Genomic DNA, 21,700 nt, shown 5'->3' on the forward strand with positions numbered 1-21,700 from the left:
GAGGTCTGAGTGAGTGCCCCATCCCTGGAACCCAAGGGCCTACGGAAAACACTAGAAGAACCATTTTCACTGGCTCGAGCTGAGAGGAACTGTACCAGAAGCCCGGTGAAGCAGAGAGAAGCCTGCCTTCATGAACTGAGACAGACTTCCAAAGGAAGAAAGAGCAAGAGTAAAGGTTGCTCCGTGCTCTGTCTACTGGGCCACTCCACAAGGTCAGGAAGGAAAATAAGCAAAAACTAGATTTTTGTTTGTTTGTTTGTTTGTTTTCCATAGTATCCCTACTCTCCACTGCTACATCTTTTTTTTAAGTAAAGAGGAATGATGTTTTACAATCTGTTCATTGTACGTGTCCATGCACATGTCTTATGAGGTAATAATATCTTGCATCTCTGAAGAGTGAAACTGTAAGTCAAAAAGTTCATATTTGCAATGGAATTCTAGAGCGTTCATAAGGACTGCTGAGAAAGTCTTGCCTGAAATAGTATTAGTCCTAGGTCCTATGTAGTTGGATCCATGGTGCCCCATTGTAAGCAACTCTGGGGTGCGTTGCCTAGAGCAGAGATCAGTAACGTATGGCCCACATGCCGGATCTAGATCATGGAGCCACTGGATCCAGCCCATGGAGCTAGAGGACTTTGCCTGTGCCCACACCCATGCATGCACCATGACTGGGCAGTGAGGAGCTATGCCAGGGACAGGAAGTTTCCTGCTACACCCACGCCATTTCTCCCATCCCTCCCAGATCCAGTCTGGCGCAAGCTGTGTGGCTTTGGCAGCTCATCAGTGGCAAGAGACATTGCCTGCACCCACGCTGCTGCTTCTCCCAGTTCTCTGCTCCCCAGCACTAATGCAGGTTCAGCTTCCAGGCAGTAAGAAGCTGCTCCAGGGCCAGGTATCTGCAAATGGCGATTTGCACTACAGCTGCTTCTCTCCTTCTCCTCCCCACCTCCAGCTATGGCACCAGTGCAACTTCCTGCTAGTTGGGGGAGGGAGGAGCTAGAAGGGGAGGAGTGATAGCAGTGTGGATACACTTTGGCCCCAACACAGCTCTGCCACTGGCTGGAAGCTGTGCCCACACTAAGGCCAAAGAATGGAGGACCAAAAAAACAGACAACAGCATGGGTGTAGGATGGAAAGCTCTCTGCCACTGATGCACCACTGAAAATCATCCAGCCTGCATTAGACCAGAGCCAGCTTGTTCTGGCTCATGGTTTGTAAGAGGTTGCTGGCCACTGGCCTAGAACAGTGGTTCTCAACCAGGGTGCTATGGCATCCTGACTGCTGCAAGACCTCCTCAAGGTTGCTGCAATGCAGGTGCTGCTGAGGCAGTGGCAGCTGGGTAAAACTGCCCTGAGCACCCTCCTGCTGCATTAGGACTCTGCTCAGCCTAAAACTGGCAGAGCCGGCTTGGCTGTAGCCCTTTTTTTGTCCCTCCCAGGCTCCTTTTGGAAAGAGGCACATGGGACAGTTCCATCAGTGCACCTCTGTTCCCAGGAGGAGCACAGGAGGGGCCAAACTGGGAAGAGCTACACAGCATGAAGCAGCTCCAGCTAGCTTTAGGCTGATCAGGACCATAATGTAGTAGAAGAAGATGCAGGTGCCACAGCCTTTCCCAGGCTGGTTGTACAGCAAAAAACACAGGGCAGTTTTATCTGGAGACAGCAAAATGCAGTTGTGAAGCACTGAGGGAAGCTGCGACAGCACCAACAATGGTTCTCAACTGGGGTTGCTACCACATCCAAAAAACTGGTGGACGTGTGCTCAGACTCTGAAAAGGTTGAGAACCACTAGCCTAGAAGCCAAAAGCCAGGAACAGGGTTTGAATTTAGCTTGCTGGGACTAGGTAAAGGCCTTATTGGATTCAGCACTGGATCCCCTCACAAAAGTCAGATGAATTTTACTAGGTCTATTCTCCTTCTAAATCTGTGCCGCAAAATGTTGCTTGTACAAGTCAATTAGAGAATAGACCATAGGTCTACTTAAAACTGCAGTTTTGCGGCTTTCACAGAAACCACAAAATCCAAGATTGTCTGCAAAAATCAACAACAATGAAAAGTTAAAAATAAAATGTTGGCTCCCCAGTGGGAGCCAGTGGTCCTTCCTGCCACTGTGGTTCTGCCTTACAGCCCACCCAGGAGGGGACGACACCAGCTGGTGGGGCAGCATGGAGGACAGCAGAAAAGATGGCTGCTGCCCTCTTGTCCCTCCTTCCCCACTCCCCAGGCCTCTCCACCAATCAGCACTGAGGGGCAGGACTACATGAAGGACAACCAGCAGTCAAGATGGTGACTGCCTCTCATCCCCACAGCCCAGGCCTCTGCCAATCAGCACCAAGGGGCAGGGCTGCTGGAGCACACATCTGTGAAATGACTGAAGAATTTACTCTTTATGCCACAACCAACCCATAAATATTGGTAAGTCTAACCACAATTTAAGTAGACCCCTGCATATAAGTACATATAATAGAAGAAGTCAAAGATAGGAAGACGACAGAATTAGTGACAAGATTTTTGTACGCATAAGGAAAGGACAGTAAGGGAAGCAAAACCCCAGCAAGAGATTGCAAGGTTAATTTATTTACAGATAATGGTGTAGACAGTGATAAAAGTTGTAAATTATTTCTCTGCTTCAACATTTGCAAAGGACTTAAAGGCTCAGTTGCCACAGAAGGAAACACTTCTCTGATAAAGTGGAAGAAATACTGGAGGAAATTAGAGCCACTAAAAGAAGTTAATTAAAAATAGCATTATAATCAGAAACTAGATTCATCCAAGAATCCTGAAGAATGAAAAACTGGGAAATAGCCTCTAGGGCTAGGGACACAAATTACACATAAATTGGTAGAAGTGATTGGAAACCGGTTCAAATCTGTAACACAACAGAAATTCAGTGCACATAAACTGCTTTCAAAATGGCTGCAACTGGTTTAAGACAAATTTGGATGGCTATAGTATCAGACTTTATTGATTTAAGTTAAATCAGTTTATTCAACTTCTGTCCCAGATCCCCTCCAGATTCGTTAACTCACAGTCCCCCAGTATCCCAGGATCCCAGCACCATCCCCACAAACACCCCCCTCACAGGGTCAGTAGGCTAGCCTTGGCTCGAGCTGTCTGCTCGAACCGAGCAGAGAGGCATGCTCCAATACTCCCCAGCTTCTGACCTCAGCCACTGCAGCCATGTGGCACCATTTCTGGAATCAAAAGTGAATGTTTGTTCATTTGCTTATCAGTTCAATCTATGCAGCTTAGACTAACCTGAAAAAAATTAATTGGTTCAGCCTTGGACTTTGTCACAGAGCAATAAGCCTGAAGGGGTGGGGATCCCTGCCCCAGGATGGAAAGGCAGCAGGAAAAGTCCAAGGCCCCAGGGAGATGCCTCAAAAGACCTGTGATCTGGGAAAACTTACCTGGTGCAGACACAGAGGCAAGAAGCAAGGAACTGCGAGTCCAATAATGTTGAAAACTGCTACCCCTATGTAATCTCTAGTCCAGCAAACCACTTAAATATGTGCCTAAGTCCAACCCTATTCAGCAAACCATTTGCATTGACTTTAACCTAATATAAGTAACTTTGTCATATACTAAAATGCTTTGCTGAAATACATCTTAGGCACCTAAGGATGGCACCCCATAATCATAGTATTTGAGGACCTCAGGGTCTACAGTGCATTAATCCTTCCAACATCTAAGTACAGAAATATAACTAGGCCCAGGCAAGGATGAGGAACTGCACCCCAAAGGAAATAAGTGACTCTCCCGAAGTCACACAGGAAGGCTGTGGCAGAGCAGTGACATAAGGCTAAGTCCTAAGTCTAAAGGTGGCACCCTAAGGACCACTAGATTTGTTTTTCTGAATCAAGGCCTAAAAGATAGCAGTTTATATTATGGGCTTACTTTCCATTTAGAGCAAGGACTCTAGCAAAATTTAATATATTAAACTGGAAAAAAAGTTATTACTCCATTATTGTTAATGAAAAATAGTAGGATTAAAGCACTCCTCTGGGAAGAAAATTCAGATCAGCTATCAATTGATCTAATTAACCATGTGGTAGTAATCCCTGAAAATGAAGGTCCAAAATGCAAAGACAAAAAATTATAAACATGAGTATTTACTAGAAAATTTCTGTAGTAAAATAGTTATGGAAATAGCTGTTTTGAGATCTGGTAATTGGGTTTGAAGTGAATGCATCTATTATCAAACAAGTCTAACTACATAGCATCCTAAGGTCATGGTCTAAATAAAGTAAAGTAAATGCTAAACTCTCAATTTTAAAGCTAAACAAATTTTGGAATAAGAACTGAGCCAAAAATGTCTAAAAACAAGAACATTAACCAAAAGGAAGGTAAATTCATGTAAGCTATAGGAATGTACACCCTTTGCTTCTAACATACATACCAAAAATCATCTGTTTATTTCTGGAGAAACTTCAGAAAAATCTCACAGAGCATCACCCAGCAAAGATAATTGGGTAAAACAATATTCAGCTGACTGCATTGAAAGAAAACATTAAATAGGCTTGAATAAGGTTAGTGAGGTTTGAGTTCTGGGTAAAACTTCAGAATTTTTAAAAACCTGTTCTCCTCATTGATTCCCTAATTAAACAAATTGGCATATGCACTGGCGTCTTCTCTGCTTGAAGACAAAGCCACACATTCTCACATTAGTTCTCTTCACCACTTTCTTTCCTGGGAGCCTAATGCTAATAAGTTTATTAATTTATATTCTATTTACTGGAGATTTTATGCAGACATATACAAAGTAATTAAAAAGGCACACGACATAAAAGAACTTCCCCGAAATCAACATTTTCATATTATAGATTCATGCAATTAGGCCATTCTTACAGGAGGAATGCTGTTCAAGGGCCTCAATCCTGTAAGCAGAACCATGTTGAGGGATTGTTGACTTTGCATATTGCTTCACTGACATCAGCAGAGCTTCAGAAAGGGGAAGGGGTCTGCTTGTATGTAGTAATTTGCAGAATGAAGGTCTGACACTTCTCCTGGTATCAAGCAGATTAGATGAAGAAATTAAGCATAGCGAAGAGATTAAATATGTTCTAGAGTTTAATATCCCAAATGTAGTCTTGTGGCTGGATTATTTCTAACCTTCATCCATATCTAATTCAAAAGGTTCTACTTCATGTCATTCTTTAGGGCAGGGCTGTCCAATTGGTGGCCCACAGGCTGCATACAGCTCACAAGGGCCTAGCATGAGCCCCTAGGCTTCTGCCCAGCCACACCTTCCCACAGTTCCTGCTACTGTGGCAGCAGTCAGTCTTCTGGCTCCCACCCCTCCTCTGGCTTCTGGTGGCTGCATACATGGTAAGCAGGGAGGAAGAGCTGGGCTGCTCCTACTGCCCATGCCATGGGGAAGGTGGGGGGTGGGGAGCAGGCTTCTTGCATGGTAGAGGGAACCCTGGGGGTCTGAGGCCCATGCAGTATGTGGCCTGCACAGTACATAGCCCCCTGCTGTCCGTAAGTCGGACAGCCCTGCTTTAGGGAATGTAGACAGCTATGTAACACGTTGGGATCCCAGGGGTGGCCAAGATGCACCCTGGTGGCTCCATCCACTCCACCCCTAGTGCATCTTCCCATTTCAGCTGCCATGCCTTGATGGAAATATAATAAATAGGGAAGCTGCCCATGGGCCTTTGTGTGGCCCCAGTCTGACTGAACCCCCACCACCACCACCACCACTAGGGTTCCCCAGCACTCTACTGGGCCTCGCTGGTCCTCAGGCCCCTTGCTGGGCCTCACTGGTCAAGTATGCTCTGCAAGGAACCCAAAGCCTTATAGGCTAATTGTGTAACTCCAAATTCTCCCGTACACCACGCCCCATGCCTCACAATTATTACTGTAAGGGTGTTCCCTCTGTTGGGGCTTCAACCTTCTTGGTTTCCACCCCTTTTATCCAGGTAGGCCTTATAGCCTAGGCCCACTGTGTTGGACCTGGCTTCGAGGAATTAGCTTCAATCTATCCCTTCTGGGCTTCAAACTCCTTGCCCCCATCTCACTGTGCCCCTCTGTGGGTGCTGGGCCCCTGGCCCCTATCTGCTCTACAGCCCCTTACAGGCCCAACCCAAACCGCTGGCGTAAACGCAACATAAACATTCATCTCCTGGGTTACAACAGAAACATAAAGGGATAACATCCCTCAGTTCCTTTAAGAGTGTAAACCTTCACTCACTAATACAGCATACCTCCCATCTTGGGCTCCTTGTGAGTTCCCCGATCCTAACTGTTCCTACAAGCACCAAAGCAATCGGCCTAGCATCCCCAGGTGGCTCTCCTGGGCAGGAGCTCCCTCACCTGCAGCTGCCAGGGAGAGACTCCCTTGCCAGCCCCAGCCTTGGGCTTATGTACTCCTAAGACCCTGCCTACCTCTGGCCAGCTGACTGCTTGCAGCTGCCTACTAGTTGCTCCATTAGTCTGTTGCCCCAGCAACCTGCAGCTGCTGCACCCTGCCTGGGCTGCTGTTATCTTAAAGTAACAGGGAACCCCAGACTGTCTTTTACACTAGATACCATTTAGATGTAAACTCACAGTTAGAGCTGTTTGAAATATTTCAAATTTGGAAAAAAGTAAAAGCGAGGAAGGGAAATGTTAAAAGATTTTCCCCCTATTTTTCAACCATCATGGAGGGAATCTTAATAAATATATAAACAAGCTAGGGAAATATCCAGTGGTTACAAAAATAAGCAAATGTGAAAAATGTAGCTAATATAGAAGAAATGTAACTGTATTAACAGTAATTTACTGTACCATTATATATGCAATTGAAAACTCCTCCTGTATGCTCAAATTTCTGTGAAGTGTGCATTGACCAAATCCTAACTCGAGCATCTGATTCCATTTCATGGGAACTGTATCTAAATACTGTCTTTTAAATGAGAGCTAGTGGCGTTGTCCTACTGCAGGGCAACAGTCTGGCTTCTAAGTCCCCACAGACAGTTATTTAACAGATAAGGCTGGATACCATCAGTTAAATACACCTGCAACAGATGCTCAGCAGCAAGTTGTTTCCCAGTGCTCTCCCTTTGTTCAGCAAGGAAGCACTGACCTCCTTCCAAGCTACTAGTTGCTCTCTAACTGGTGCCAGCATTTGTCTTCTCTGAAGGATTTCAGTGTATTCTTGTCAGTCCCTGAGCTGATAGTCATGAGTAAATCTCTCATCACTGCTAGGGTCTTGTGATGACTCACTGGACCCTGCTACTCTCTGTGTTGTTCCCTTCATCTTCCTTCTCCCCCCACATGGTATCCCATATTTTAACGCACAGATGGTGCAGGAATTCTTAAGCCCGGTAGTTCTCAATATAAAGACACAGGCCCTTACATTTCAAGTGAGGACCTGATGTCAGTGAAAGACATCATCTGTTCTGTCAAAAGCCAGTACTAAATGAACAGACTGATTTGTCCCCATCACAGTCACAACAGCATCAACTTCAGCAGAGACCTAGGACATGTTTAGTAGTCTTTATTGACTACTCTAACAAATGGGAGGTGGACAGCTGGAGAACATACATTGCAAAAATTATTCAGCTCATTGATGCTTCAGTGTCACTGATATGCTGCATAATGCAATCAAGAGATCACCCTCACCAATGCCTCCATCAAGGGCTAAATAAAGCAACACAGTAACATCATCAAGTTCCCACTATGTCCTTAAATTGAATGTGTGGCCAGTGCCAGTCAGCACTCGCAGCTGCGCTCACAGCTGCAGGAGCACATCAGAGCCCTTCTGCTCTGGTGCACTTCCATGACTGAGTGTGCCTGTGAGCTGACTGGTGCTCCAGATGGAGGAGCGCAGAGCCCTTCAAGGCTCTGATGCACTCCCCAGCCCATTAGTGCCAATAAGTTGACAGGGGCTCCAGCCACCAGAGTGCACCTCTGATGTGCTTCCATGGCTCAGGAGCACCAGGCACCCATCTTGATACTTGCTAGTGCAAGAAGAGCCTGGGATTGCTTGCACCAGCAGCAGGGCATGATTGAGATCTGACCCTCAACCCCACACTTGTGCCTCCTGCAATGCACATGGGAATCAGATCCCATGGCTCCTTTAACTGAATGTCTATCAGTGGCTTTAGAAAGACAAGGAAATTTAGTAATACAGATCAGGAGACTTCAAGGTGGGGGGAAATCTGAACTAGAACCTACTGGAGATTCTGAAGAAAGGAGCGAGCTGAAAGTGGAAGACAGTCCAGTCTGCAAATTCAATCCACCCAGTCTACAAATTTGTAAGGAAAAGAAAATGGTGTTAGGGAGCAATAAAGGTCACGGGCCTAGCAGGAACTGATGATGGATGGGTAGGGAATGTAAAAAGTAAATCCAACTGGATGGAAGACCAGGGGCTGAGTTGGGCACAAGGTAAGCCTTGAAGCAGTTTATCAAAATAAGTAAGCTAGGACTTCCCTTCGACTCTGCCTGACTGTTAAAAAATGCAGTTTTGTGAAATAAGCTGCAGCAACTGTGGATTGAGAATGTATGGAAGGAAGGTCAAGGTAAGGGGGAGGAAGTATATGGAGGAAGGTCAAGGTAAGTGGTCTAGATACAGGCAACTGCCACTTACTGTTTCACTTAGCGCTATTTTGCTATAACACTCATTTGAAATTGATACCCGATTTCACTTTGAGCTCAGTGAGTTTCGTTATAATGCTTGTAGCTGCCATCTTGGGTCATTAAAAACAATTGCGGTCGCTATCTTGGGTTGTCAAATACTTTAAGTTTTGCTTAACTCTTGTTTCGCTTAACACTCAGGTTTTCAGGAACCAATTAAGAGCACTAAGCCTGTACTGAGTTCCTTGGCTTACTTGAGTTAAGAAATCCCCAGCCTTGTTGGGGCTGAAGAGGGAAGACAAAATTTCAACATAGGGAGATCTGGAAGAAGAAGGAATAGTTCTGCAGTCATCCTGTTTTATGACCACTCAACTTTTCCCCTAAAGAAAATGACATGGCATGAATCAAACATCCCTCTGTCTTCTGGGATTTGTTCAATCCAAAAATCCCCAATTTTACTCTTAGTTGCTTCAGTCCAACTCTGTTGACTTCAGCTACTCCAAAGTTACACTGGTGTATCAGAGAGAAGGTGCCCACTTCTCCTTTTAGGCGAAAAAATTCATTTGCTTATTTTTACAAATCACTTTACTGAGTTTCCAAATTTCATGTTGGCTACGTTGTCCCAGAAAATCTCTATGTTGTTCCAGAAAAAAATACTCTTCCTAACTATATGCCCACCTTCTGACACTTCTAAATAAAGAAGCTTCCTAGCACATAAAATAGTTCATTCCATTTTGGAGTGATCAAAGCACAACTCAGCACTTACAGCAGGGGTAGGCAACGTTTCTTGGCCAGAGTGCCGAAAAAAACATCTACCTTGGAAGGTGCTGGAGTGCCTACATGCTGGAGCCCGGAGCAGCTATTTGCAGCCTCCCAACTGCTGGCTGGGAGCAGCCTGGGCTCCGTGGCTGGCAGCAGCTGCTCCTTGCTGGGCCTTGCGTACCATGCTCGGCACACGTGCCAGGGGTTGCTGACCCCTGACTTATAGTATCATGGGGGAGAAAGGGGTGGAAGGATTGACACAAGAGGTCAAGTAGTACAACTCCCTGATCAAGGCAGGATCATCTCTGCCTAAAATATCCCCAACAAGTCTGTCCAACCTTCCACTTCAAAGCGTTCACTGGTATGGTACAATTAGGGTGTTAATTGGGCTATGAATAGTAACAGTGCTACACATTAAGTCAATTTATGACATCATAAAGTGGCAAACCAGCCACAAAGTTATTCCACAAAATGTGTGGAACATCAGTGTGGGTCATCTATATGGCTCCCTAAATTGCATGCGTTACACTGCTAGACCCAGGGTTTTCTCAGGGCTGAGGTCAACAATCAGCCAACAAGACCTAGCGCTTTCCTGGAGTAGACAATCAGCTGATAGCCCTGGATCTGGAACCAGATCAAGGCTGGGAGCAACTCTGGATCCCAGACACAGCCACCCCCTGCCCAAACCACAAATTTGGGCTGGGGGCAACCCTACAGTGGGGCTATTGGGATCAGAGGAATATAATCTCCAAAAATGTCTCTGCCGCCAATCACACCATTGTTTTAAACTCTCCCAGGGATTCTAGTGACTGAGATACAACCTTTCCAGGGAACCCAATCCATGGAAACTTTCAAAGAGGAGATGTGTCAAGTCTAATATCCTGGACAAATTCTAGATCAGGCAATTACAACATACCAGTTTACTTTACCCATAGATTTGACTGAATATTTACTTCCCTGAAATTCCTGTCATAAATTTATTAATATTTGAGTATTAGGATTTATGGGAGTAATGCTGAAAATAAGGGCCAACAAGGTCAGGTCTCCATTGTATTAGGCATTGTAAAAATACATGGTAAGATTCCTTGCAAAATAAATTGATTTTTTTTTTAAAGAGGATCCAGTACTGATCTCATACTATATAGCAGGCACAATTCTTACACAGGCAAAACTCCTGTTCAGGTCTAAGAAAGTTTTGCATAAGCAAAGTAGGCTCCAGGATCATGTTCAAACATAGATAGATAGATAGATAGATAGATAGATAGATGTGTATAATTATATATACATACACACACACAGGTTTTAATATGTATTAAATACATTATATATATATTACATAGGTTCAGAATTATATCTAGTATATTATATAAACCTATATATATTGGTTTTAAGTTATACATAAAAACAAAGCAGTTGGATGGTTTGGTTTTATGGAGAAAGTCATGAATACACTGCAGCATGAGAATACCATGAAACCAATACTTTCAGGAATTTCATAATAATGCCAAGAAACAGAATGTACTCATTGTGACTAATACATTAAAATACTGAAAATAAATTCTAACAGATTAAACAGGTCATGTAACTGAAAAGTATAGTTAAACCATTCCAAAACTAATCAAGCTTAAGAGTATGGCAATCTTTCCCTATTATTAAGAACATAAGCTGGATAAGTAGACTGGGAAAACTATAAATTATAGCCAGTATCAGTAAGTAGAATATTGTTTAAAAATATGTTTTTAATTAAAAATGAAATGGCAGGCACTTGTACTGAATCAGTGTCTTGCACATGCTGGAGTTTTATAACTCTTCTCTGTTCTCCAGCATACCTTTCCAATTGCCACTAAACTATACTGAATACTGGAATACAGCTCAAAGCACACAATCCAGATCAAGGGAATAATGAAAATCCCTTGTGCTTTACATCTGTTTATATTTTTAGATGAAAACATAGAAACATATTTTTAATCCTTGAATATTTAAGACTATGCTTTGGGGTCAGGAAATACCTACTGTCTATGTCAAATTGGGCTCCAATTATGCATGAAATTGTTGTGTGAGGAAGGTAAAACAGGTGACAAGAAACACTGAACATTACTTTCAACCCTGAGTTGAGCTTTTAAAACATATAAGCTAATATGTTGCCATGGAAATGTTCTGTAAAAAAGCTAGAAATCTGCTAAAATGGAGCAAAATATCACTGTGAAAAATTGGCATCTCCTATCATTTTATTTATAATTGCCTTAAACTGTATGCAGAATGCATTTTGGAAAGAGAACAGCTAAAGTGATTATGGTATTTTCAATTTCATTTTGTGACCAGCACATAAAAGTAGGCTACTATAGCCACAGCCACATTAGACTTCATATATGCAAAATAGTATCTCAGGTCCTTTCCTTTACATAGCTTGTCATAATTTCTACATTTATATTATGTATGTACATTAACAGTTCACATAGTGAGAGCATTTCAAAAAGGTTGATCATGCCTAAAAATAAAAAAGGAAAGCATATTACATTAGCATGAATTAGATTATGGAAAAAACACAATTAATATTTAATTTTTTTAATCTTTTTTTTTTTCTTTTTATTCTCTTTCTTTTCCATGGGCATCAACATGTCATCAATGGTAATAATTAAAAGATGAGAGGTAACCTGCCAAACTTTTTTTGTTATGCTTAATAAGCTTCTATTTTTAAAAGTGGCTTGAAATAGAGCAAAAAACATCTACTAATGCAAAATACAGCAAAGAACTATTCCTGCAAAATAACCCAGTCCCATTACACAATGTGAGACATTACTTTAAATAATCTGCCGCTATAGGCAAACAACTGATTTATAATGTGCTTTCATAAGAGTGCTGTATCATATGAATTAACACACAAGTATTAAGTGTGCTGTCTGAAAATAATACTTCATGAAATGTAATACAATCCTTTTGATTCTTTCTTACTTTACTTCATAGCAGATGTATAGCCTCTTTTTCCATGACTGAACTGGAAACAATTATATACTTACCAAAAATATATTTAAAAATATAAATACTCATACTATTCAACTTGCAATTAAGTGAACACTAAATTCCTGAGACATATATTGATCTGCTTATGTATTAGGTACATAGTCCTATAAATCCTCTAGCAATCCAATGAGAAACAACTGTGCAAATACATTTTAAATGACCTACAACTGAAAAACAAACCCTATGTCAGAAATATTAAGTACAAACCATAAGATCATACCTGATGACTTAGAGACTGGAATGGCTCACCGGTTCCAAGCTGCATGACCTTTCTATTTCCAGAAACCCCCAAATATTGCATTTCCTGTCTTATAAAAGTATCTCACACAACCATCTACCTCTGAGCATCTTCTATATTAGTGAAGAAAGCATCAACAGCTGTTCAATCCATCAGTAACTGCTGAACTCATTGCCATCAAAATATCAGATTTTAAATATTAGTTTCCTCTGTGCTATTACAGACATCCAGTATTCAAGGAGGCTGACACAGCTATATCACTGATGCTGCTAAAGCCATCTGAAAACAGTAAGCTTACTGCTTAAAGCAATCCTGCATCATCCAAACAGAGCAAGCCACATCCTTCAAACCCTCACTTGCGTTACTATAAATCCTAGCACTGCCATTATGGATTTTGTTTTCACCCCTGGCCAGCTTAAGAAAAATGTTATATTATGCAACCAATTTTGCATTAACAAAAGAGAAACAGGAGATGAAGTGACATATCCAGGTTATCAAATTTTGCCTGCATGACCACTTCTCAACAACCAAAATTGCTACTCAGAAGCAGCATCACAATGTGATCTAAAGGAAAATTACCAGGAAGAAATCATAAACAATTCAGAAGCAGCAAGCTATTTAAACACCTCTATAGCCCCAAATCAGCTATTTTGTGTGATCTTACAAATCTTGATCCATATTCAAGTAAAAAAAACATTGCTAGCTTAAAGATTTTTGTGTTTGTTTTCCAGCAATTGCATGCTCACTGCATTGCTTGCATTGTTCCCTGCTAGCAGCCCAGAAAAATGGCATGCTTTGAAAACAAGCCAATATTATGACAGTAAAAATGTGTTTTGATACCAAACAAAATAAACATGCATCTGGATTTCTTTAATTCTTACAGACCTTTGAAACCATCAAGATATATAGTGTCCCCTTCAGTAATTTTAAATAATTCATTAACAAAATAGAAACTTGACTATAGATTATAATGCATATATTTTATATCAGTGCACAATGGAGTGGTAATAAAGCAGCTGCTCCCAGATTAATGCTAAAAAGAGCACTGCACTAAGAACAGCATTACATAGACAACATGTCATCTCTCAGGAGAAGAATGTGTACAACTGATAAACTATAAATATTATCATTTCACAGCCAGTTCCTAGAGTCTGGAACCATAAAATAATCAAGTTATGAAGGGCTGAAAAGACCCATTAAACATTCAGTCCATCTTCCTAAAAATACAGATACATTCCTTTGCACATTTTCTAAACATAGTGCTGTTGGTGGCAACTTCAATCCCAAAGTAACTCTATTGATCCAAATGGTTGGCATGCTATTAGGATGAATTTGGCCCCTTGTATTCCAAGAAGCCTCTCTACCTTGGAATATAAACTGTAACTTCAACCAGAAGCAAATGATTTCTAAATTAATTAACCCAGGTTCTACTCAGTTACCTTAACAGTATTACTATACAGTTGCTGTAATTCCTCTTCGGACAACTTTCATTTATCCTTTCTGATATACAACCATTCATGCTAGAACTCTAAAAGCGACAAAATTTACCTTCCATGAATACTGCTACTTTACTTTTCAGGAAGAAATTCCTTTTATTATGATTTTTAATTGCTTTATTACATACCATTGGCCAGATCCTGGGATACTTCCTGTCATGGGCACTTCCTATTACTCTCCAATTATGATGCATCATAGGGATGTGTGAAATGGCCCCTATTCAATTCAGATTTGGTCCAAACCGGGGACAGTGATTCAATTAATCGATTTAGATCAGGGTCCCTGATTCAATTTAGCCAAATCAGAATCTGAAGATTTGATGCTGATTCAGAGAATCAGCAATTCAGACATAGACACAGCTTTAAATGTTTTTTCTACATACCTTGAGATACCAGGCATGGCTTCTGAATGCTGCAATGCTGGGATGGATGCAGCATCCCACAGGAGCGGGGGGAGAGGAGTTTGGCTGCATGCTCAATGGCAAACTCACTTCAGGGTCTTCCGGGGAGCATGCTGGGCATCCCCCTGTGTGCCCTGGCTCAGCAATCAGCTCTGGGGGGACCCTGGGTTTGCTCCCAGACCCAGGAGGCACCAGTCGCTGAGCCAGGGGGACACTGGGGGGATCCTCTGCATGCTCTCTGGTGGATCCGGAAATGGACCGGAAGTGCTTCTGGTCCACTTCCAGGTCTGCTGCCAAGCATGCTAGGGAGCCACCCATGCTTCTGTGGGATACTCCATGTGCCCCAGCATCACAGCATTCACAAACTGCCTGCTACCTAGAGGTATGTAGAAAAAACATTTAAAGCTGCGTCTATATTTGAATCACCAAATCTTTGCGAATCTCTCTGAATCAATTCAGAAAGTTCCAATTCTATTTGGAGAGAAAAGGTTCTCCTGATTCAATTCAGATTCAGAGATTCGGCCACTGGATCAGGCCGAATCTGCCAAATTGAATCAGGAACCAAAGCTTCGCATAGCCATAATGCATCATTAAAATAGCATAACCTGGCAAGAAAAATCGTATGGGAATCAATGAGTGGCAGAGAGTTACCGACATGGCTGCTCTGCTACCTAAAGATGATGCAGAGGGCATTGCTTTTGAAGAGACAAATCTAAGGCATACTAGGAGATGCTAGGCTGCTATAAGAACCACTGGCAATTCTTTCAATAGAGCAGGCTTAAGACGGTTCTAAAATATACCAGGAAACAAGATGGGCAGAATTGGAAAAAAATAAAGATCTCTCGAAATACTCTCTTCCCTCCATTGAGTTCCATCAACAGTTACCATCCCTCCATCCGACTTTCTTTAGAATACTCCAGCACCAACATTTCCTTTTTAGACACAATGATCAGTATCCAGAAGGGTAAAATACAGACCACAGTATACAAGAAACCCACAGACCAACACACATATCTGCACAGAACCAGCAATCACCCGAAACACACCAAAAAAGCTGTGATATACAGCCAAGCCCTCAGATACCACCGCATCTGTACTGAAGAGAACACCCGGGATTGCCACCTTACCAATCTTAAAAAGGCTTTCACCCAGCAAGGACACTCCTCCAGAGAGGTAGATCGCACGTTTGAAAGAACCACCTGGATACCACGTGAAGAACTGCTGCAGTACAGAAGAAAAACACCCACAAATCGCACACCGCTGGTTATGACCTATCACCCATCCCTTGAACCTATACGGAAAATCCTCAAAAAATTGCAACCCGTATTAGAAAAAGACCCTATTCTTAAAAAAATCTTCCCAGAGCCACCCATCCTAGCCTTCAGACAAGCACCGAACCTCGCCAACCTCATCACCAGAAGCAAACTTCCTCAACCCCAGAACACACCAAAAGGATCCAGACCGTGCCATGACAAGAAATGCAAAACCTGCCAACACATCTCCACCACCCCCACTGTTACTACACCCCACAACAGAGCCATCAGCATCCCAGGATCTTACAGCTGCACCTCCAGGAATGTAGTATACCTCATCCAATGCACCAAATGCCCTGATGGAAGATATGTAGGAGAGACCAGACAACAACTGTGCACTAGAATGAACGCACACCGGAAATCCATCAAAGACAGAAACACCCAATTACTGGTGGGGGCACATTTCTCACAGGAGGGCCACTCTCTTTCCAATCTCTCAGTCCTGATCCTCAAGGGAAATTTACACAACACATCCCAGAGACGAGCCTATGAGCTCCATTTCATCAACCTGCTGGATACTAGAGATCAGGGACTAAACATAGACATTGGATTTTTGATACATTACAATCTGCCTGGCAACTGACTCCCCAGCCCAGCCCAGCCCCTGGCTTCTTTACTTTTCATTCCATCCAGGAAGAGCACGCAGCAAGTGCTGCAGTGTCCTTAGCCTGACGTAGGGTTTTTGAACCCAAAAGCTTGCTTAATAACTATTCTCCAACCATTTGGGTTGGCCTAATAAAAGATATCAAATTCACCCAAGGAACCTTGTCTGGCTATCACATCCTCACCTGAGTCTTTTTTTCTGCAGACTAAATAAACCCAGTTCCCACTGCCTCTCCTCATAAGTCATGTGCCTAAGCCCCTGGAACATTTTTATAGCTCTCTGCTGAATTCTTTCCAACTTATCCATGTCCTTTCTATAGTGGGGGCCTAAAACTGGACACAGTACTACAGATGTGGCCTCATCCATGAATGACGCCTGCTCAATGACTCCACAGCTGCATGAGACAGCATGGGTCCCCATCCCTACATTTGGCAGGCATCCCTTTGGTGCACAGGGTGGTGCCTGGGGAGTGGTGGGCCCGATGGAGTGATGCATGGGGGGGGGGGTGGGTGTCACCTGCACACTCAGTGGTGGACCCAAAACTGGACCAGAAGTACTTCCAGTCCACTTCTGGGTCCACCGTGGAGTGTGTGGGGGACCCCCCCCCCCCATTCCCCAGCTCAGTGACTGGTGCCTCACCAAGCCAGGAAGGATGTGGTGGGGGAGGGTTGACCAGAAGTACTTCTGGTCCACTTCCAGGTCTGCTGCCAAGCACACAGGGAACCCCGCCCCCACGGTCCTGTGGGACGCTCCATCCACCCCACCATCTCAGCATTCATGAATTGCACCTGGTTCCTCAAAATATGTAAAAAAAAAAAAAACCCATATAAAACTGTGTCCATGGCTGAATCGCTGATTCTCCAAATCAGAATTGAATCTTCCGATTCAGATTCATCAAAATCAAATTTGGACAGTGATACGAAGCAGAGAATCCAATTGCTGTCCCCTGAATCGGGCCATACCCAAATAGAATACTGCCCACTTCGCACACCCCTACTATTTTTTAAAATTATACTAAAACTTTTAAAATATATTCACATGTGTGTATTTGTCCTTTTGAGACTGAAAATTATTTCCTCTAATGTGAAAAATTTGGGGGGCGTGGCATACATTTTAGTCTCTAACTAAGATAAATTGAAAGGCCTAACAGGTTGACAGTATCTTTTTAAAACTGACAATGGAAATCAGAAAGTAATTTCAGTTAAGGCTATGATTACTGAAAGCTGCCATTTATAAAGTTCTTCCAGAATCATTTATGATTTCACTTTCAACCAATTTAAACCACTAGACCTATGGTGGATGGATGTGATACATTCACATACACAAAGAGATAAGAGACCATTCTGGAGAACTGACAGAATGATTCAGCAATGAGAGGTGATCAGGAAAACAATTCTTCCTGACCTAAAATGAAACATGAGCACACTCTCAATGCAGTAGCATTTATGCTCACCCTTTTTACAACACAATGCAGTATTACAAGATCATAAGGTGATTTACTGTCGTACAAACATTTACAGGGTAGGCACCAATGGCTGCCTACACACATATAAAGGAATGTAATAATATTTTTATACCTTTAATCCATTGATATTATCCTATAAACTCTTGCAACCTACTTTAGTATTACATAGATATGAAAAAAATTCCAGAGAAGCAACAGAAAATGACTGAATGAACTACGTATGTTGCTAAATTTTCCTTGATCAAATTTCTGCATATTTATATATGCATATCATATACAATAATTATTGTTTTGCAGGATGCAAAAGCAAAAGTTATGAGCTACTTCTACAAGTATAAGAACCACAGTTCACAGTGTCTCTACTCTTCTGCCCATAAAAAGTAAATAACCCTTCCTCCTTCCCGTGAACTGGACTTGAAGGATTCAAAAGCTAACTGAGGACAAGAAGGATTCTCTCCTGCATTGTGTGTTAATGTTGGTCTCAGCAAAAACTGTAAATACCTTTAGAAGTGTATAAGTTTTCATTTTAAATACTATCCAGTTACTGACTTCTTTACCCATAAGATGTTCAGATTTTCTTCTCTCTGACAATATAATTACTATTTTGTAACCGTGGTATCAAATTTTAGCTGCTTCATTTTGCAGTGTTACAACATATTGAATGTTGTTCATAGAATATCCAGTACCATCTTTTGAAAAGTGTATGTTTATGTTGCAACACCTCAGTATCTCCATACTAATTTATACCATTTGGAAATGTGATCCAGAGCCTGTAGTTTGCCTTTATACCACTTTTCCTCCACCAACAATGATTCCAGATTTTCACATGGCTTATCCCAGGCACAATGCCAGTCATCTTGCTTCAAGCAAAAAACAGATGCCACCAGTAAGAGCTGATTTTCACATAACAAAAAAACAGCAAGTCCTATCATTCAGCTTGATGAAGAAGTAAACTTTTCCTATGAGTTCAGCAATGCTATTATCTTTGGAGATGAGAGGAGGCACATGCTGGCTTTGGGTAAATGTGTAAGAAAAGAAAAGACAACTATACCTTATGAGGAAAGAAGGATAGATGTCAAGCTGCAGAGAAGTTATAAATGCAGTTCTTCAAGGATCATCAATGATTGTGTTAACAATATTTGTTGATGACACAGAAGTTGAGAAGCATCATCAAAGAGAAGGGCTAATATCACCTATGAAAAAGTCAATGACCTTGAGGACTGGTGTGATAGAAGTGGGATGGAATATAATAGAACATAGTCCATGGACATGTAGTTGGGAACTAATCAAAATAATTTATTCTGTAAACTAGCATCTCATTAGTTGGAAACGTCTGAGAAAGAGAAAGACCTGGATATGCTAACCAATCATGGGATGACCAGGAGCCAACAATGTAATAAAGCTATGAAAAAGGCAAGGACAATTCTAGGATTTGTTGGGCAAGGCATTTACCATAGAAGTGAAACTATTAAAGAAAAATATTAAACTATTAAAGAACTATTAAAAACTATTAAACTATTAAAAACTAAAAAACTATTAAAGAAAATTCTGGTATTGCAACACTATGTACAGTTCTGGTCACCTATGTTCAAGGAACAAAATGCAAACTGAAACATGTACAAAGAAGAACCACAGAGACTAAAAAAAAGGTAACCAGTTTGATTTAGATTTGAGTGTTTTCTTTCACAGCAAACTCCAGATCTTACAGATGAACAAACCCATTGTCCCACATTAAGTACCTGTGAAGTATCCTATTAGACACAGCCTCAGAATCACTAATTTGAATTAATTGTCATTTAAATCTCATGCAACTGTCCCCACCCATTTTGATGTGAATCAAATCTCAAATGAATCAATTCCAGATTAAGCTGGTTGTCTGTTTTTAGCCAGAATGGTCAGCAAAGAGTTTGGTTTGTTCAACCAAGCAAAACAGAGCGAGAAGAGAAAATTGGATTTTTTACTTTAAATAAATCTTAAACTGAATAATACAGCTGTAGGCCCCTAGTATATTAGTAAAGCTAGTATGTTTTTTTCTAAATAGACAAAAATATATGGTGTTTTATGTGATGATGTACCTCACCATCTCTACACACCTTTTCAAAATTCTAGATCTGCCCATCCATTGAACCTGTAGGTTATTTTCATTCACATTGCCTCTATGAATAACCCTATCCCTTGTGAAGAAAAGAACTAAAAGAAGCAGAATCAAAATATTCTGATTGAGCACATCTACACATACCTTAATACACTTTTCCTAATGCGCATTAAATTTAATCTCCACAATATGAGGCACTAAATAAATGCGCATTAGGCTACCCAGACATGCAGTAGTGAAAGTGCATCCTTTTTAATGACCTTTAATGCACAGTAGCCTATTTTACTGTGCATTAGGGTACCTACACATTCTTCATGTGATGCTTTAATGCACAGTAAAATAGGCTACTGCACATTAAAGCACATGTGTAAGCATGCCCACTGAAGATAAAACAACACAGTGATGCAGTACTATTTAGGAATTAACAATACTAGCACAAATGACAACATGTTATTTTCTCAGCTGTTGAGAAGGTTCTACAAACCAGTGAGACTAACATTAAAGATTTTGGATGGGGGATGTAATCAATGCCAGAGTTCATGTTAATGAGCTTTCTTAATGTACAAAGACACAAAGGAAATGAAAGAAATTGCAACGGATAGTTAGAAACTGTGCCACAAAAGAGATGAAGAAAATGGGGTCTAGAAAACATGCCTGTAATGATAAAAACCACCGGGAAACAGTTTAAAAGAAAACTGTAGAAAAATGACCTGGAATACTTCTCAAGATCAAATGGACAACTGTTTTTTCCTAAAGATGCATAGGTAGGTGCAAAATGATCATGCATAGCAAACATCTCTAAAGAGTTGCCATTCTAGAAATGTAATTGCAAAGTTTAGGGAAGATATCTAGAAAAGGGAGAAGGAAGTAGAGGTTAAATTTAAATCACGAAATAGGCAAGGACAGACTAGTCCATTAAGTTACTCCCCTTTAGAATCAGCCACAGGTAGACAAAAAGACAGTGACAAGCAAAGCATATAGACACTTTGCCTCTTTAAAACACAGTGTATTTGAAAAAAACAACAAAGGTAGAGATGAACATTTTGAGAGCATTTCAAGTGAATCAAACATATACGTTCCCACTCTGCTCAAGCCCTTGCAGAAATCTGTTTACCCACATTTTGGGTAAATGTGATATATTTTTATTAGACCAACTAAATAGTTGGAAAAATTGTTCTTTGCAAGCTTTCGGGTACAAAAGATATCACATTTACCCAAAGAACTTTGCCTATTGTCCTTAGACAAACACACCTATAACCAACACCCTTTTTAACCATACTTGTCACTTGTTTTGTTGTACAGCTTCAGCAAGCGAATCTCATTTGGATTTAGCTACTTAGGACTACCCCTCTGGGTCAACTGTAAGTATATTAGTAGAGACAAACTTTTAGTTTGACTTGTGGATGTTTGTACTACTTTTGTATCCTGTTTGAGCCCTTCTGGGAATTGGTCTGCCAATTACTTAGGAGAAGCAGTAGGTACAAGTAGTAAGCTACAGAAGGGTTAGATGTCAGGGTCTAGCAAATTTCCTATACTTGAGCCTGTCAAGCCTGGTAGGCACTCAGAACGTTGCAGAAGGGGGTTGGTAGAAGGCAACTCAACTTCCAGCCTGGGACTCAGGAAAGTTTTCAGGGCAAGCAGGACTGCTACTGAGAGGTGAGATAAAGTGTTCTCAGTGGCCACATCTACACAAGACACTTACTATGTAGTTGTTACTGTGCAGTCACTTAGTACTTGCATACACAAG

General features: G+C 41.6%; 1 protein-coding gene across 4 annotated transcripts in view; it reads right to left on the minus strand.

Annotated features, from left to right (window-relative positions):
• The window catches only part of SLC4A10 (solute carrier family 4 member 10), a 366,853-nt gene that overhangs the window by 265,900 nt on the left and 79,253 nt on the right, over positions 1 to 21,700 (minus strand). For 2 of the 4 annotated variants that reach the window (XM_019480650.2, XM_059727335.1), the window contains exon 1: positions 12,562 to 12,939. The exons of 1 other annotated variant lie outside the window; for it this stretch is intronic. In XM_019480650.2, the coding sequence (XP_019336195.1) occupies positions 12,562 to 12,642 (81 nt within the window). In that variant the 5' untranslated portion in view covers positions 12,643 to 12,939. Of the gene's footprint in view, positions 1 to 12,561; positions 12,941 to 21,700 lie in introns of those variants that run through there. One more of the 4 variants, XM_019480649.2, reaches the window with a different exon arrangement.

The sequence above is a fragment of the Alligator mississippiensis genome, chromosome 4 (assembly GCF_030867095.1).
Source record: "Alligator mississippiensis isolate rAllMis1 chromosome 4, rAllMis1, whole genome shotgun sequence".
NCBI classification, from domain to species: Eukaryota; Metazoa; Chordata; order Crocodylia; family Alligatoridae; genus Alligator; species Alligator mississippiensis.